This window comes from Cynoglossus semilaevis, chromosome Z (genome assembly GCF_000523025.1).
Source record: "Cynoglossus semilaevis isolate Cse_v1.0 chromosome Z, Cse_v1.0, whole genome shotgun sequence".
Taxonomy (NCBI): Eukaryota; Metazoa; Chordata; class Actinopteri; order Pleuronectiformes; family Cynoglossidae; genus Cynoglossus; species Cynoglossus semilaevis.
The window spans coordinates 1,176,849-1,194,125 of NC_024328.1; the positions used below are offsets into that span (position 1 = coordinate 1,176,849).

Here is a 17,277-nt window from a genome sequence, read left to right on the forward strand (position 1 = left end):
CTCCCCAATCCCGGGCGTGGCTCCAGGGTGGGGCCCCGGTGACGTCAATCCGGGCGACGTGAACCTCTTTGATTGATTGGTTTTCTTCATCAATATATTTCATATATTGATGAATATTTCATATATTCAATATTGAAATATATCAAAAAATATATTTCAATTGTATAACTTGGGGTTTTGAACGGCTATTTGTCTGATCCGTCGCCTAGGAGCTGTTTGCCTTGGGAGACCCTACCAGGGGCGTTAAGCCCCCCGACAACAGGTTCATTCGGATACTCAAACCCCTCCACCACGTTAAGGTTGCGATTCAAGGAGGGGAACCACTTTAAACCAGTTGCCCTTTTTAAAATAAGGACACAGAATTTCAAGGACACATTCAGATATTTCAATGACTGCTTCAGCTTGGTATAGCATGTCGGTAACATTAAAGGCCTAACCCTAAATATTACAAATGCATTTTACTTGAAGTCTAGTCTTTTTTATTCATATAAAAAGTAACACTGTCTAACTGTTCCAGAATATTAGCTTTAAATGGTTTCAGAGAAACTTGAGTTTTCATGATGACACATTTATCATTCCTATGGTGGAGTTCCTCTGCTGCAGCAGGATATTAGTTTTTCCGGGTTTGCACCTAATGGCCGGTCTGATACAGGGGTCATTGTCTGCTTATGAGAGAGTGAAAGTGACAGTGGTCTGAAGGAGAGAGTGAATAAACCAATGAGCGACAACCATCCCTACATGAAGTAAAGCCAAAGGATATATCAATTTCATATACACTTTACAATAGCGAATAATAAGATTTTATGAATACCTTTTTTGTAGTATTTTGCCAAAGTTTTATTTCTAGGCGATCATTGTCTTCTTGTAAATATTATCTTATTTTATATTGTTAAAATCTATAATAAGGCCAAATAAAATGGAACTGGTCTTATTTTATGATTTTAATTTAATAAAACTTGAATTGCAACTCACTGATTTTGGTATAAATCAGTTGCAATTTCAAGGCAAACTTGTTCTTTATTTCATTCCCTTTTCTTTCAGGAACTTGATGAGATTCGCAAATCTGGAATGAAGAACTTCAGAAACATCCAAGTTGATGAATCAAACCTTTTGTCATGGCAAGGTCTCATTGTACCAGTGAGTAGCTGTCCATTGATTGATAATAGTGTAGCCCAGAAATCCTGCCCCCCTTCACTAACCATCATGTTTTCATTTACAGGACAACCCTCCTTATGACAAAGGTGCATTCAGGATTGAAATAATTTTTCCAACCGAGTATCCCTTTAAACCTCCCAAGATCACATTCAAGACAAAGATCTATCATCCTAACATCGATGAGAAGGGCCAGGTTTGCTTGCCTGTCATCAGTGCTGAGAACTGGAAGCCTGCCACCAAAACTGACCAAGGTACTTGACAGTGGAGGGTCATGTGTTTTTTGCAGTCTCTGAACTCGGCATTAGCCGTCATTGAATCTCACACCCTGGGCATCAAACCAAATTCCAGAACTCTAGTACATAAATGTTCTCTGTGTGATAGTGCAAAGTCATTGTGTTCTTGCTGTGACTTCAGATGTTTCATTTTTAAACTTCTGTGTTCTTAAGGCCTCGTTTTGAACTTTCAGATACTTACCAGCCAAGGCAGCAATGAAGCAGCTGTTCTTGTGTCCCTGTGAGCTAAAAGGCTCATTTTCTTCTCTTGCGACTTAGATTTATGCAAGAGAGTAAAATCTTTTCTATATATATTTACATACTGTGTGTGTGTATATGTGTATATAAAAAAAATATACATATATATATATATATATATATATATAGGCTCTGTCAGTCTCTTGCTATATATATATATATATATGTATATATGGCGAGAGACTGACGGAGACTAATGCTTATTATTGAAAAAACTACAAGCTTACACTCTTCTTGAAGGGAAGGGTGATGTGAAGAGTTCTGTTCACTGACGTTATGCAACTGAAACTAGCAACAAAACGTGTAGCACAGTGACCCCCAGTGGGCAAAGGTGTGGGGATAAGGCAAGAAAAAAAGAGTTAGGATGAGAGGGAAGAGAAAATGAGCTAAAAGGAGAGAGTAGCAGGCAAATGCTCATTTGCTGTATTAAACACTTAGGAACAACAGTGTTCATATGTTAATGTACTCTCATTGTCCATGTCTTCTAGTAATTCAGGCTCTCATTGCACTGGTGAATGACCCACAGCCAGAACACCCCCTGAGGGCAGATCTAGCAGAAGAATACTCAAAGGACCGTAAAAAATTCTTGAAGAACGCTGAAGAGTTTACGAGGAAACATGGTGAAAAACGGCCAATGGACTGATCACTTGATGAGCGTGTAGCCCCCTCGCTCTCTCCCATCTTTCACTCCCCCTATTCTTTCATCTCACCTGCCTGACCAAATACCAATCCCACTCTTGCCTCCATCCTCCACACACCTCACCACCTTCCTTGCCACCTCCACTAGATCGCGCATACCTGCAACCCTGGAGCTGCCCAGCTGAAGGCCAGTCAGTGGCAGCCTAAGCCCTGCCCCTTCCAGGACTATCTGTGGATCAGACAGCTTCCTCCACCCTTCATTCTCCTCATCTACCATCTTTTGCTTCTCCACCTCAGACATGACCACCCAGACCATTTCAAACTTTCTACTCTTTTCACATAGATGAAAAATAAAAAAAAGATAAGCTAAAAAAAAGTACCACTCACCTGAAGAGTTAGATGGAAACCCTCGGTATCCTGTGTTCAGTTGGCTTTTCCTTTTGTTAAAAACAACTCTTGTGTTAAATAGATCACATAGGAGTGCATCTTCCTGAGGTCTTTTATTTCATTTTATTACATCTCCTTTTTATCTTTTTTCCCTGTCACTGATCATCCATGACTACAGAGAACTGCAGCAGGGACCAGGAGTCTTTTTTTTAAACTGCCAATCATGTTCCTCTGCTTATAGACTTGCACTGTATTTTTGTGGAGCAAATCCTCCCTCACTCCCCTTTTCAGTACAGTCTCAAATACACAGAGCCCAACCAACCCAGAGGGAGTCGACGGTTTTGTCGTGTTGATTTGAGTTGGAGTTTTGTTTTTATTTTGGCAGGACATGGTCAAAGTGTACCACACATTTGTTCACATGGGTTGTTTAGGTTCTTTGTAACCCAGTTAATCCTGCTGTTTCAAAATCAAATGGCTACTGTGACTTTCTTTGAAGTGTAATTCTAACTTTCTTTTACCTGTTTTAATGTTTTTGATTGGCACTTGACATGTTCATTTGATGGAAGAAAGTTTGTTAATTTGCATCTTTCAAGAAGCATTTCTTTTCCACCTATTTAGCAGAATCATTAAAACAAGAGCCTTTCAGCACACTGACTTGTGAGATGTGTCTCACTTCATGCATTGCAGCCTACACTGTCTATAAAGATGGACCACAACAGCCTGTGGTTGACCATTAGTCACAACATTCTTAAGTCATCTAAATGTCACCAGTTTGCTCCTTCTGAAACAACCAAAAAAGATCTTGGATGTGAGGTGATGGGTCTGGGATATACCTGCTTCGGTCCATCGACACAATTAGCTCTAGCCTAGTCACTTGCTATTACACATTTTGAAATCTACTGCAGAGTAGCTGTATTGGCTAAAAGCCTTGGAGTGAGACACAGCCTCGCACTCTACCACCAAGGTGATTGTCAGCTGCCCAGCTAAAAAACAAGGGAGAGAGAGTGAAGTAGCTGGAAGAGAATGCACTCAGCTGACTTTGGTCCTCAGCTCTTTAAAGGCATCCCTAGAAACAAGCTTCTTAAAGTTCCAGAGGGTTATTTTCAGATATGGGAAGGCACTGCTGTGGCTGGAAAAAACATGTAACAGCTGTTTGATCTGGTCAAAATATTGTTTCATAATAAAGATGGCTAACCAGTTGGCCTCACTGTCACAGTGGATGTTGCACAAATTGGATCTGGATACTTCAATTTATAGTCTAGCTAACTAGACTACTTTGCATCATCATACAAGTTATTTCCATTTCCATTGTTTTTGGTTTAGTGTTTCATTGTCACACTTGGGTTAGATGAAAAAAAAAATACAGAAATGATTCTTGAATCTGGTGTTTATTACGCCACAAAAATGTGTTTGCATTGCTGACAAGTATAACTGGTTTACAGTATAGTTTTAACATTAGTTTGAACAGAAGCTGAACTTCAACAATAAATGTTATTGTGTTGTTGTTATAACTATTTCAGATAATGAAGCATTTCACAGGTTTAGAGTTTGTGTGAGATAATCTTTAGCAGCTGATGACTGAATTTGCTACACACACCTGAGACCCCTCCTCCAGAATCCCTCTACTTCTACAGACATTTCACAATGACTACATGGTTCACTCCTGAACATATACTCCTATCACTCCAGGGTGAGAGCTAATTCTTCTGACAACCCATTCAACACAACAGGATTAGGTATATCTTCACACTGAAAAGTGTCACCAATAATGTGCAATGAAGGCATTAGAGTAGTGCAATGTATTCTCTGAATACTGTGCAACACCACCTAGTATGGCTTTAATTAAAAACATCCTTTCAACAAACATCTAATAACATTTAACAACTTTTTTTGATATCACATTGAGAACCTTTTTCCTTAAATATATAAACTTTCAGGACTTTAGCTTCAGCATTTGGAGTGTGTTTACACGCAATCTTGTCAGTAATCTGTACATACTGTTAAATTGCACAGTTTTTGTTAAATTGCATTTTCTTTTGCTTGGTTATGTTTTTGTTAATTATTCTACCTTCATAAAAAGAGGACAAAATTTGGCTCAACAAAATCTGTCTCAGGTTTTCTAACAAAGGTCAGTCTTTTATATCTATTTGAGTGTCAAAATGTTTCCTGTTTACATAATATAGTTCCAATTTTTTCTGTATACATACACTTTATATACATTTTTAGAGAAAGACAGGTGTTGCTAGGAAACATTGTTAACATCTTTTTTAGAGTGACCTCGGTTGTGTTTCATTTATGTATACGGTCTCATTTTAATTCTCAAACACAGGATTCCAGAACTCCAGTCGGTGCTTAGGGCTCCTCCGACTGTTTTAAAGGCATCTATTACTGGGCAGCGTGGGAACTGTACAGGTGGCTTCTGGGATAGAGAGGAAATAGTATCAGATTATATAACCCGGCTCAACTTCAGCGACAATAAATAAAACAAGGAAAATGTGGGTTCAAATAAATGAAAACTGAATTAACGGACCCATAGCTATTCCCTTCTTAAATATTAGTACTGCTAAAAAGGCAAACTGCACTAACATGGTTTTTAAGTTCATTTCATTTTTAAAACTGTCAATATGACTGAATTCACCTTTTTAAACTCACAGAAACAGAACCAGGGAAATTAGAATTTACACAGGCTCTCTGTAGCATAATGTGGATTCATGTCATTTGTTCCTGGACAACAGTGGGAGATCTTTGAAGGCACAGAGCTGCACTCGCTCCTGACTGTAGAGGCTGAACAGGGCCGGGTCAGTGAGTACGCTTAGCTCGTGCTGTCTGTCAGCTGACTGAGAGAAATCATCGGGACCTTCCCCACAGCCTCCTTCCTGAGGGTGGCTGGAGTAACCAGGGTGAACCATGAGCTCTGCAGTGACCACTGCCTCATCTGAGCCTGATGCACTGCTGCAGAGAGAGGCGCTAGAGGGCCCTGCGGCCAAGCTGTGGTGAAGCGCCCTCTGCAGGTGTGGCACAGACATGTTCTGACCCATGGTGGTCAGTCCCAGGTATACATCTGGCCATCTGTGGACATGGACATGTTATAGGTATAAACATGATTCTAGAATGTTCTCGCCACTAAAGCTACCCTGTGTTTATTGTGTCCACTGTGACATTAGTCATGTTCCATTTTCATCTTACAGTGGAGGAAGATTGTGTTCTTTGGATTATATGCCTTTTGCTTTCTTTACCAAGGCAGAGTATATTTTCTCTGCTCTGGAGACTGTCTGCTGACATTTGTTTCAGACTCAGGAGCTGTATTGTCACTACAGTAGTGTCTTGACAGTTATTTGAGGGTTGTGTGGCCTGTATGTCATATCTGTTCAACTCCATTTCCTCTGGCTAGTAGTGGTACCACACCTAAATTAATTTGTTTTTATTTCCATGACATGAAAAATGTAGTAAAGTTGACAAGTCAGTCAGCTTAAAAATAAATGGACTAGTTGCTTGAAAATGTCCAAAACAAAAATATTATCCAAGTGTAACTGAAATTGTTTACAAGATATGACATTTTTAAAATCGCTTAGCAGTACACACACACACCTGATGTTGTAGCGCATGAAGACAGGGATGGCATCCAGAGCGTTCTTTTCTACCTGTGTGTAGAATCGTCTGAGGTGCAGTGGCAGCCAAAGACAGCTGTGTAACCCAGGCTCAACTGGAACACGAGTGTATGGAATCCTGAAATCTGACATCACCTGTGCAAACACCTCACACACCTCTGCAACAGACACACATACATAAATGAGTCAAATGGTGACATAGTAACTATTAATTATTTTAATTAACTGTGTTTAAGACATAAGATGCCACAGGTCCTAAAATGCCTCATTAAAATCTAATCAATAGGAATGCTGTTCTGCGAAAAGATGAGCCCATTTGAATTACCTGGCAGGACATGGACATGCTGGTGTCCATCCATGTGATATGGAAGGTGACCTGTCAGTTCCCTGAAAAGTCTGACCTGGGCCCCGAGCTCCAACTCCACCTGAGAAGGAAAACAGTGAAACCTAAGCAGTTAATTGCTGCAAAAGTGTCAACAATGAACAATAACATTAAACATTGTTCATTTTCAAGAGAACTGTCAGTTTTCTTTGGCTAACGACACATACTGTAGAAGCCTTCTCTGCTCAACACTTTTGCAACAACAAAGCAGACAGATAAACGACAGCAGACATCTCATAAATACATCCAATGAGAAAAGTCAGATCTGCTCCATCAACGTGAAGAAACCAAAGACTGTAAATAAGTGTTCAATTACAGCCAATCTGTAGAAATATAAAGAAAGTAGGTAAGCCTGTTCCAGGGGAAAATGAGCAGCAAACCTGTTTCATGCTGAGCTGGCCTTGCTCCAGAGCCTGACGGAAACCAATTTTTCCATGGAAAAAACCACATTCGTTAATCAAAGTAGAGACCTGCTTTTTACTTTGACAAACTGGGATCCCTTCTGAGAGGTTGGCATGGAGACCAATAGGAATGTTGTGCCTGAGAGAAAAAAAAAGAATGTCATTTCAATCAGATAAGGATTTTTATCTTAAACAAAATGCTTTAGCTACCGTTTAGCCAGATCAGCTGCCTCTTTTGCAGCAGTAGCATTAACCAGAAGTGACACATTGGAAATGCCTCCTGCCAGAAAACAGTCTACAATCCCCTGGTTCCTCCTGGGACAGTATCCAAAATCATCTCCTGTTACCACCAGCATCACTCTGGGCTGAGGCATAACTGCAGGCATCTATTTAAAAAAATATGAATGAATGCATTACTAAACATATAGAAAGCAAGGCAGCACGAGTAAAATGACTGACTGTGCAATCCAATACAAACTGGGTCACATGACGTGTGCCCGTTTTTTTGTTCCTCAGTATATCGTCAATATGAACTTTATTTGTTATACAGCATGACTCTCTGCAGTCTGTGTCTGTGGATTGTATTTCAAGAGGGAAACATTTCTCAAAACCGGACTTTCAGTCCAAACAGAAGGTGATAAGTGATGGGAGACCAACCTCATCTTCTTATTCTTTTCCTTTCGGCTTGTCCGAAGTGATGGGTAAGTGATGAAAGACCAATGCCGGAGCTAAAAGGTTTGCTTCAAACTACGGGACAGAAGAGTCGTTCTTTTTAAATGTACAAAAAGACTGTGTGTAAGAAAACCGGCTTTACTGCTGTTCTTGCCTTTTACTCTCATCGTTTGATAATGTCTGGACTAACTCGGGATACTGTCACATCAAAAAATAGCAAAGAAGCCTCAGCAAACATGAAAGATCAGCCACGTACATTCAGCCAGATTTCTTTAAAAACTTTTGGAAATTCAAACTATGGACTTAATCTATAAGGAAAGTTAAGGCTACAAATGGTTTCAAGTTTTTGTTTTTTAAAAATAAGATGGAAGTAAGTAGAATAAATTCAAGTATTTAAAAACAAAATATTTGGCCTAAAATATATATTTGTTCTTATCATTTTGATAGACAACCTTTGATTAAAGCAAAATAATTTAAAGTTTGAAAAATAACTGACATTTTTACTGAAGGTCAAAATTAAATTTGTGCTGCACTCATCTCTATACTTTAATTTGTTTACAGTAAATATTAATTTCTTTGTAAGAAGGGTGCTCTATCCATTTGTATAAAGAAACGTTCTTTGTAGGACAAATATGTTCCTGTGTATACTGTATGTTTGTGTTGGTGTAAGTGTCATTGAAAGAGGAATGCTGATGGATATGAAGCATTACCAGGTGCATGCTGTTGGATAATAATGAAATAAGATGCTCTTTTCAGTTCTTACAATTGTAAATCTGACTCCGGAGCAGTCCGTGCCTCACCGGCAATGAACCTCACCGCACATCACTGTGCTGTTCACATACAAATATATACACATACATAGAACAGTCACAGTCTGGGTTAGAGTCACAGCCATTCACACCTATCTCCTAATGAGAGGGAAAGTAAGTTTTACAGCAAAGTAAAACAACAGTGGGTGTGTCACATCTGTTAAAACCTGTAGGTTGGCCGTTACATTGGTCAAAATCAAGTGCTTAGAGCAGGCATGCCCAATAAGTAAATCAGGATCTAAATGAAAATGATAGATTTGATTCTATTTTAAGATGCTAATCACTAGGACCATAGAAGTATTGAGTCAGACGGTATTGTGCCATACAACTACAGCCATTTAATCAAAGTAGTGAATATACATTTATAGTTTTCAATGTAGGCAGATCACTTTACCCTGGTCATTTGAAAAGTAGCTCACAAGCCGAAAAAGTGTGGACACCCCTGGCTTAGAGGATTTGTCAACCATCTCCAGACTGTCCTAAGGAGACCTCAGGTATTTATAGTCTACTTTGTGCACACCTCCAATGACTATTTTAGTTTAACCTTTAATTCCAGTCTTGAGAAAATATTTTTTATATCATTGTAAGTTTCGATCGTTGGCGGGCCCCTTTCTACTGTCTAAACTGACTTTCTTTAGCCGTTATTCTCTCACAGGTTACTATACAATATATATACCTACAACAATATACCTACCTAACATATGTATAATAACTATGTTGTTGACCAGTGGTTCTTAACCTGTGTTCGATCGAACCGGTGAGTCAGTCCCAGGGATTCGGCGGAGGATAAGACACACACCCGACCCCTGCTTGGCCATCACCGAAGGTTTAGGTGAATGCGCATATGAAACTGGTGGGGTTCAGTAACTCCAACAAGGTTAAGAACCACTGCTGTAGACAACGACACGTTAGTAAGTGCAAGTGCAGTACGTGTCATTTCCCTGTGTTGACTGTGTTTGCAATTACAAACAAGTGAATCAACGTCCTGTGTCTTCATTGCAAATATTTTCAATTACCGAACAAATCACAGATGTATTGGAACTTCAGGAACACAGTGAACGGAGCAGTTCAACGACTTTGACTTAACAATCAAAACATTTTTAGATTTTAATAAGGACGTATTTTATAGCACATATTGCTTATTGTGACCTAGTCTTCTTATTCCACGTCTGTGTAAAATGACAGTAAATCATAACCAGTGTCCGAAGTTGGGACTTGACACTGTGGCATTTCTTAATTCGCCGCCGGCTACACATTTTCCTGTTAGAGAGCCAGCGACTGTCATGGCGGATAAAAACGCACAGCAAACTTATTCGACGAAGGCAAAGAAAAATCACACTTACCCATTGTATTACACACACTTATCCATTTGTGTCGGGACAACCACACAGGCTGAGTAAGAAAAACTGAACTGCCGACCAATAAAAAACACTGATTCTCACCGTGATATCCTGCTTCTTCTTCTTCTACTAACTAATCTAACGTTCACCGCACTTTCTCGTCGGTTTTTTTGTGGCAGCGAGCACAAATACTCACTAGTGCCATCTACAGGGCAATTCCAAATTTTCATTTTGGTGTTGTTAACGATCCGCTCTGTGAAGTTTATACCATTGATTCTTTTTTTCATTTAAGATTTTTTGAAATTATTTTTGCTGATGCAATTATGACCGTCATATTTTTATATATATACACAGTATATCCCAGAGGTGTCACAGAAACAGTAGATTGAAGTAATTTAGATAGATTCCTTACATGCTGACAGACCTTATAAAGGATTGTGCTGCACTTAAAATTATGATAACACAGATGAAGATAACAGTAGTGTAGCAAAGAAAAGCTGGTAAAAACTGAAAGACAAAAATAACATTTCTTATTTGTATTCCAAACCACATTAGAAAAACATGGGCAAAGTTATCTTCACACATCTTGCATTGCATTAGTCTAGCCAAACACAAGATTAAACTAACAAGGCATAACGACCACTTCTTAAGTATCTGGTGTCCACAATAGTGTTTTAATGGCTTGTAACAAGCAGACATAGAAACTATGAAGATTCAGAAGCCAGGCAACGTCTTGCCACTATTTATGGTCAGTACACATTTTCAAAAGTGTACTGACCATAAATAAACTGTTTTGTATTTAACAGATGGACAGAACAACTGTGCCTATTTCAAAGTTCATTTATTAAAAAAATCAAAACCTGAAAACAACTTAAGTTGATGTGTTTAAACTTCTTGTTGTACCTGTGTTATGTACAAATTCCAAATATTAACTTCTTCCTAATGTAATTCCGGAACAGTGTGGCACTGAAAAAAAGGTGGTGATGAAATCCTGAACATATCACCAGACTCGATGACATTGCCATTACAATGAGGCCACATTCATACAAGTCCAAATAATGCTGGCAGTGCTGCCACTGGAGCACAGAAGGCTGATGCTTCAGCTCCTAGTTATGGTCTTTCGTCCACTGTTCAGTCCACTGCACTACCTGTTCCAGGTTGCGCTCTAGGTCTTCAGGAGTGTTGCTAGGCAACTGGTGGACAATTTCTTCACTGTAGGCTTCCATGGCTTCTTCATAGATGGTCTGGAAGATCTCACATTGAACGTTATCCTGCAGCTTCTTCCCATTGTATCCTCTGTAACAAAAGGATGTGATGAATAAAGCACGTTAATACTAGCTCCTATGTGGAAAAAGGTAGAATAACATTTAAATACTGAGCTCAGTAATAACAGAAGTGGTTTAATTAGGTGCTGGTGATTTCTGATATTTTAAATCTGTATCATTCTGTTTTGGACAAAAATAGGTGAACTTTGTATCTTCTTGAAAATGTTTTAGGATATCAACAAGCAAACAGAAAGGAAACAAAGATGACCTGCTCTCTAGCCGTGTGTACAACTGAGTGTTGTCAGTGCGAAGGACAAAGACAATGTGGAACCATCGTTCAGGAAACAGGTCACAGCCGTGATAATCCACAATCATTCCTCCTTCTTCCATCTTTTCATCCAGCTCATCCACCACCTGCAGTATCACAGATGAGAGTAAATCGTATATATATAATCAAAATATTAATACAAAACAGAGTTGGACTTCAATTGGTCAGACTGTCATCTTCTCAATTATTTTTAATTGTCATTTAAAAGAATGTTAGTTTTTTAAGTTTTAAATTAATTTAAAGTAACTGTAAAATCACATTTTTTTTCTATTTCTGATATTCATATTATTGGGAAGACACTTTATTTGTTGCTTGTATATAGTTTTTAAATAACTTGTTTTGTTGCATTAATACTGGGCCCAGAAAGCTCCCAGTACAAACTACCTGGTTGGGAATAATGTGATTTAGATATGCTATTTTTGTCACAAAGCTGTGGTAACTAATCGCCCCTTATGGGTTGAAATTGTTTAAACTGAACTTAATGCTTCCAGTCTAGTGAGTAGATAAACTGATTGGTGTCGTGGAAGGACACACCTCAATGACAACTGCACACTCACTAGTTTTTAGTCCATTTTAGTATTCATTATTACACGTGTACTATTAACTTACCCGGTCCTCATCCAAAATTGGGCACTGGTACTCTTCGTCATAGCCATCGTAAAGTTCTCCTGGGTAAAACAAAAACAATATGTACAGATTTTTATATTTGATCAACATACCCTAATTTGGTTTCCATAGCTGAACAATACCAAAAACATAATCCATAAATCCATTAAAAAAATTGAGAGAAAAATATTTAGCATTCCCCAGAAATCACAGTGAAGTGCATGTGAGAATGTATTTTTAAGTTGTAAAAATTATTTCAAAGTTACAACCTTCCTTGGCCAAGTCTCCAATGTTAATATACGTCAGGCCTGTTCGCTGAGCCAGCTCCTTTCCTAGAGTAGTCTTTCCAACACCAGGTGTCCCTATAGACAAAATAAAGATAAAGGAAATCTTAAGAGTTTAAACAAACAAGCTGGGCTTTCGCATTAATGCACACAGCAGAAAAAAAATATTTAAATGCAAATTGAATCATTTATCTGTCAATTCTAAAATTTAGTTTATATTGTAGAACGTATTTTTGACTTGTGCTTGGACTAGTTAAAGCTTAGCTATGGATAAGGACATTTGGTGACTTTTAAGTCACTAATAGACAGACGATGGAATATAAAGGCAGGGATGTCAGTCAACCATATCCATACAACAGCAAAGCACAATGGACTGCTAGTTCAAAACAGCATGATACAATTTTAAATCCTACTATAAACTACACGACACTGTTCGTTAGTGATCGTTATTCTAAGACAGCTAACAGGGCTGTCTTCGCTAAAAGACTGTTGTTTTAAAGCCTTGTCACCTGTTAACAGAATGTTAGGAAGCTTCTTCATCTTCATGCCTCACCAGCGGCAGACTACACGTGTATGTAAGAAGATATCCTGAAAGAAATGTTACGCCATGTTATTAATTTTTTTTACGTAACCCCTTAGGACAACAGTTTTTAGGTACTAATATTAACGTATGTAGACCAACCTTGAGCGAAGTAAAGACCCAGGCGCTCACAATTTTCTGTCTAAGTTCAGATGCGTATTATCAACCACTTCCTTTCTGCATACACAAGTCAGTGCCGCGACGCCCCCTGTCACTTTACGGCATGGACTACACAGTTTACGGCACCCGCAGTTTAAATAGACATATTTGTGACCGTAACTTCTTCCACTGTTTATATCGCATTTTAGTTGTTGTACTTGAAGGGTAACTCTACGTGACGCAAACACTGTGGTGAAGACGAAACAAATGATATAAAAAGGTAATTTGACCAACAACTTTCATATTATATTTGTTTTAAATATGTGTTTTATTTACTGCAATACCCTGCAGCTAAGAATCTTCGAGTACAGAATCTGTGTAAAATACTTTAAACAATTACTTGACACAAACGTGCTTATGAATGTTGTGTACGTTTGACGTACGTGCGTATACAAAAACATAAATTATTTTCCAACAGTTTATGAACAAAGCGTTTCTGAACGTTGTTACTTCTTCAAATGGGCCACCTCTAGCTGTATCTGCATACAAACGATGCAGATTTAATGTTGTGTCTTGTTGCATTAACCTTTGATAGTGTCGATTCTGGCTGCAGCTGTCCTTACCGCTTTGGAGCTACAGGCTCTTCACTAACTTCCTGTCCACAGTGTGAAGGATGAACAAGCTTTCTGTGAGAGGCAAAGCTGCTGCAAGCAGAGTAAGTTCTTCGGTTAATTTTAATGTTCATATTAACATGCTCTGAAGAAGTTCCATTTTAAGATTTTTGTTATTTTGTACAGGTTATTGTTGATTACTTGAAATGAACAAAACATTTACATAAAAGGAAGTATGTTATGCATTAATATACAGTAATTACTCAATAAGTTACCAAGAATACGTATACTAACACAAGTTAGTAAGCTTTTAGAAATGTATCTGAATTATGTCATTACACCCAATAGCTATGCCACAAAAACCATAAACTATTACTGTAAATGACTTTAGAGTGTATTTTTCATAGGCGAACGACTGGGTGAACTCCTCTTTTTCCGATCTGGTGGGGGAAAGCTGTTCTCTCCCTGGACAGACAAAGGGGTTGTTCCAAAAGCCAGAGCTGAAGAAAGCAAGGAAGAGGAAGGTAGAAGATTATCACATATCATCACTGCTGAATGAAGTGGTACAGAGGGACCTAGATGAGCCCTGGGTGGACAGATACTCACCCAGTTCACAGGTCAGCATCCTAAAAAATAAAAATAATTACTATTTATTAACATTTAAGCTTGAAAATAATAGGAACCCTTGATGTTCTACATCAGTGAGTCCTAGATTGTTTTTTCAGCACCCTCTTTTATAGATAAACCTCTTTTTTTACCCCACTCTTGACACATTCACAGCTACTTCTTAAAAAATCAACTGAACCTTATTTAGAACACATTCCTAAAGAAAAATTCTTAAAGGAAAATAAAATTAAATTACAAATTGATTACATTTTCCACAATAGCACAATTAAAGAATTATTAAAAAGCAAATAAATTTGACTTGCTGTGCACCCCCCACAATAAATTTGCACCACCTAAAGGGTCCTGCCCCTCACTTTAGAAAACACAATCATACATGTTGCCATGTATTATTTCATTACTACTCTTGTGTTTTGCCTGCTGTAGAGTACACATTATGACCTCTCATCATCACTAATACATATACTATATATTATAAACTATAAAATACTGTACATGAAACAGTCCTGTTCCTGGTGTTCCTTGTGTTTATATATTGTATGCCCCTGTAATGTATACTGTACTTTATATTTGTTTTTGTCAATGTTTATTTTAAGCAAACCCTAAGTTGGGTGGATCAGGATTTCAAATTTGTTCACAAAAGTGTGTGTCTCTATGTGTTTGTGCACTTACAATGTGTGTAGGATGAGCTGGCCGTCCATAAGAAAAAAATAGAGGAAGTAGAAAACTGGATGAATACTCACTCATGCTCTTCAAAGGTAATTTTTTTTATTGGTATATTAAAGTAGGAACTCTTTTGTTTGCTTTTCTTGTGTTTTTTTTTTATATCATATACTTCTGATTTGGATAGCTGCTCAGAGAAGGCCAACTATGTATATTTAATGAGCATTTGTCCCCCAGCCCTAACCAGTTCTTGACCTGGAAGCTGAGATGCACTCTATTTTGACCATAGTGTGCGTTGATCTCATCAGTGATGCTTGTCATCTACAGGGTGGTGTCCTTCTGCTGACTGGACCATCAGGCTGTGGGAAGACTGCTACTGTCCGGGTTTTGTCTGAAGAACTGGGCTTCCGGATTCAGGAGTGGGTCAACCCTACAAACACAGAGCCATTCAGCATGAGGAGTCAGGAAGGTCTGACTCTTGTCTCACATCTGTCCCCACTCATATTTTGAAACTTTTGCCACATTAAATGACTGCATATGCAAATTATGTTGTATGATGTTGTAAAAAATGTTATTCAGTTTCATATGTTTTAGAATATATTTTTGTCCTAATGATGACAAAAACAAGGTTGTTGTTATGTAAGTGCTGTGTCCAGTGTTTATCTACCCATGTCTTTTCTCTCTGGTGTTCTAAAGGGATTCTTCTTCTGTTATCTTTGTCAGAATGGAAAACAAACAGCATGTTCTCCAGACCCCAACAGGCTCAATTTCAGGACTTTCTCCTCAGAGCCAACAAATACAGCTGTCTGAGGATGAGGGGTGAAGATGGAGTTACAGACAAGAAGCTCATCCTGGTGGAGGTTGTACCATATTTTTAAATAAAGGAACTTTTTTTGTTTTAAACCAAAGGTATCTCTAATAGTCATGTTAATAGCATAGTAAAAAGGTGAGGAAAACCTTACAGTATGAATTTCAACTGTTGACATAAACATATAGAATACTTTCTTCTAATGTGGAGTGATATTCATGTTGATTTCACTGGTGCCAAAAAACCAACACATTTTGGTTTTTATCTGATTTGTTGCCTTTTTCTTCTACCATTTTCTGTCAATTTCACTTGAATATGTTGTATTTGGATTTCCTCAGGATATGCCAAACCAGTTCTACAGGCAGTCCAGCAGTTTGCATGATAACCTGAGGTGAGAGAAAAAAAGAACTTATTTTGCCCCTCAAAATATTTCATTTGAATTACAAATATAGAGTAACAGTACAATTTTAAGGAAGTGTAACAAGTTTTCTAGAAATTTTGATTATACTGAGTCTTTGGAAATATGTATTTGTGTTATTTTTCAGGCTCTTTATGAGGACGAGTCGATGTCCTTTGGTCTTCATAGTGTCAGACAGTCTGAGTGGAGACAGAAGCTCACGTTTGCTATTCCCTAAAGAGATCCAAGAGGAGTTGGACATCACATGCATCAGGTTCCACAAGACATGCTAGTGGTTCCCAATGTTTTTTGGCTTGTGACCCCATTTTGACATCACAAACTTCTGCTGACCCTAGAGACATTTTTTTCTTCTTTAGAATAGCCAGATGAGTGCATAAAGTGACATTTTATTTTCCAGTCCCAGCTTGGACATTTTTATACCCTGCATTTTATTTGAACTCACTTTATATTCATAAAAGTGAAAAAATACATTTCTGCTTAATTTCTGTGTTTTAAGTGTTTTCTTTTTATTTGTTGTGTTTGTAGTTTCAATCCAGTGGCTCCAACTACCATGATGAAGGTCCTGACTCGCATTTCAACCCAAGAGGCAGGGAAGGTAAAAGAGCACCCTTACATTTGTTTATCCATCCATCCCTTTTCGTCTTTTTATCCATTACTGGGTTGCGGGGACAGCAGTCTCCATGACTGCCACTCAAATCACACTGCACCGTACCAACCCTCCTGAACCTTCCCGTGGGTGGTGAGTCCACGGGAAGGTACCAACCGCCCTGACCGTGATTCGATCTTGCCCAGGAGGTGAACCCTGGGGTTCCACACCAATGACAGAGACATTGGCTCTGGGCCAAAATGTCACTACATTTGTTTAATATTTGTAAAATTATTGTTTGTTCTAACTATAAATGTTCCAATTAATTCTTGTAGAGCTGCACAAAGACAGTCATCCCAGATAAGAAAGTGTTGGAGATGCTGTGTTCAGGAAGCTCAGGAGATATCCGCAGTGCCATTAACAGCTTGCAGTTTTCTTCTCTACCAGGTCAGACTACTTTGTTTAAAAAAAAACAATCTTAT

At 38.3% G+C, this 17,277-nt stretch overlaps 4 protein-coding genes across 10 annotated transcripts in view; 2 read left to right on the plus strand and 2 right to left on the minus strand.

Annotated features, from left to right (window-relative positions):
• Window positions 1–3,365, plus strand: part of LOC103397377 (ubiquitin-conjugating enzyme E2 L3) — an 8,222-nt gene extending 4,857 nt beyond the window's left edge. The window contains exons 2-4 of the mRNA XM_008335620.3: window positions 1,042–1,137; window positions 1,220–1,406; window positions 2,174–3,365. Coding sequence (XP_008333842.1) covers window positions 1,042–1,137; window positions 1,220–1,406; window positions 2,174–2,328 — 438 coding nt within the window. The 3' untranslated portion in view covers window positions 2,329–3,365. The remainder of the gene's footprint in view (window positions 1–1,041; window positions 1,138–1,219; window positions 1,407–2,173) is intronic.
• Window positions 3,366–3,612: 247 nt separating this feature from the next.
• ydjc (YdjC chitooligosaccharide deacetylase homolog) lies at window positions 3,613–10,077 on the minus strand. 6 transcript variants are annotated; one of them, XM_017043193.2, is made up of 7 exons: window positions 9,323–10,077; window positions 7,760–7,849; window positions 7,313–7,488; window positions 7,082–7,241; window positions 6,645–6,744; window positions 6,300–6,477; window positions 3,613–5,780 (listed from the first exon to the last, which is right to left on the minus strand). In XM_017043193.2, the coding sequence occupies exons 3-7, from the start codon at window positions 7,486–7,488 to the stop codon at window positions 5,426–5,428; spliced, it is 969 nt and encodes a 322-aa protein (XP_016898682.1). In that variant the 5' UTR covers window positions 7,760–7,849; window positions 9,323–10,077; the 3' UTR covers window positions 3,613–5,425. The 6 variants fall into 6 exon arrangements, with proteins under 6 accessions (XP_016898682.1, XP_024908769.1, XP_024908768.1 ...); XM_025053001.1 differs by having other exon boundaries at window positions 9,278–10,077; XM_025053000.1 differs by having other exon boundaries at window positions 8,538–10,077.
• Window positions 10,078–10,747: 670 nt separating this feature from the next.
• ak6 (adenylate kinase 6) lies at window positions 10,748–13,227 on the minus strand. The gene is made up of 6 exons (XM_008335626.3): window positions 13,089–13,227; window positions 12,916–12,994; window positions 12,392–12,484; window positions 12,126–12,184; window positions 11,457–11,602; window positions 10,748–11,219 (listed from the first exon to the last, which is right to left on the minus strand). The coding sequence occupies exons 2-6, from the start codon at window positions 12,950–12,952 to the stop codon at window positions 11,030–11,032; spliced, it is 525 nt and encodes a 174-aa protein (XP_008333848.1). The 5' UTR covers window positions 12,953–12,994; window positions 13,089–13,227; the 3' UTR covers window positions 10,748–11,029.
• Window positions 13,226–17,277, plus strand: part of rad17 (RAD17 checkpoint clamp loader component) — a 9,273-nt gene continuing 5,221 nt past the window's right edge. Inside the window, exons 1-10 of one of the 2 annotated variants that reach the window (XM_008335624.3) lie at window positions 13,226–13,365; window positions 13,681–13,800; window positions 14,104–14,313; window positions 15,004–15,078; window positions 15,311–15,452; window positions 15,707–15,843; window positions 16,130–16,182; window positions 16,337–16,462; window positions 16,735–16,804; window positions 17,131–17,242. In XM_008335624.3, the coding sequence (XP_008333846.1) occupies window positions 13,759–13,800; window positions 14,104–14,313; window positions 15,004–15,078; window positions 15,311–15,452; window positions 15,707–15,843; window positions 16,130–16,182; window positions 16,337–16,462; window positions 16,735–16,804; window positions 17,131–17,242 (967 nt within the window). In that variant the 5' untranslated portion in view covers window positions 13,226–13,365; window positions 13,681–13,758. The remainder of the gene's footprint in view (window positions 13,366–13,680; window positions 13,801–14,103; window positions 14,314–15,003; window positions 15,079–15,310; window positions 15,453–15,706; window positions 15,844–16,129; window positions 16,183–16,336; window positions 16,463–16,734; window positions 16,805–17,130; window positions 17,243–17,277) is intronic. The other variant, XM_017043285.2, reaches the window with a different exon arrangement.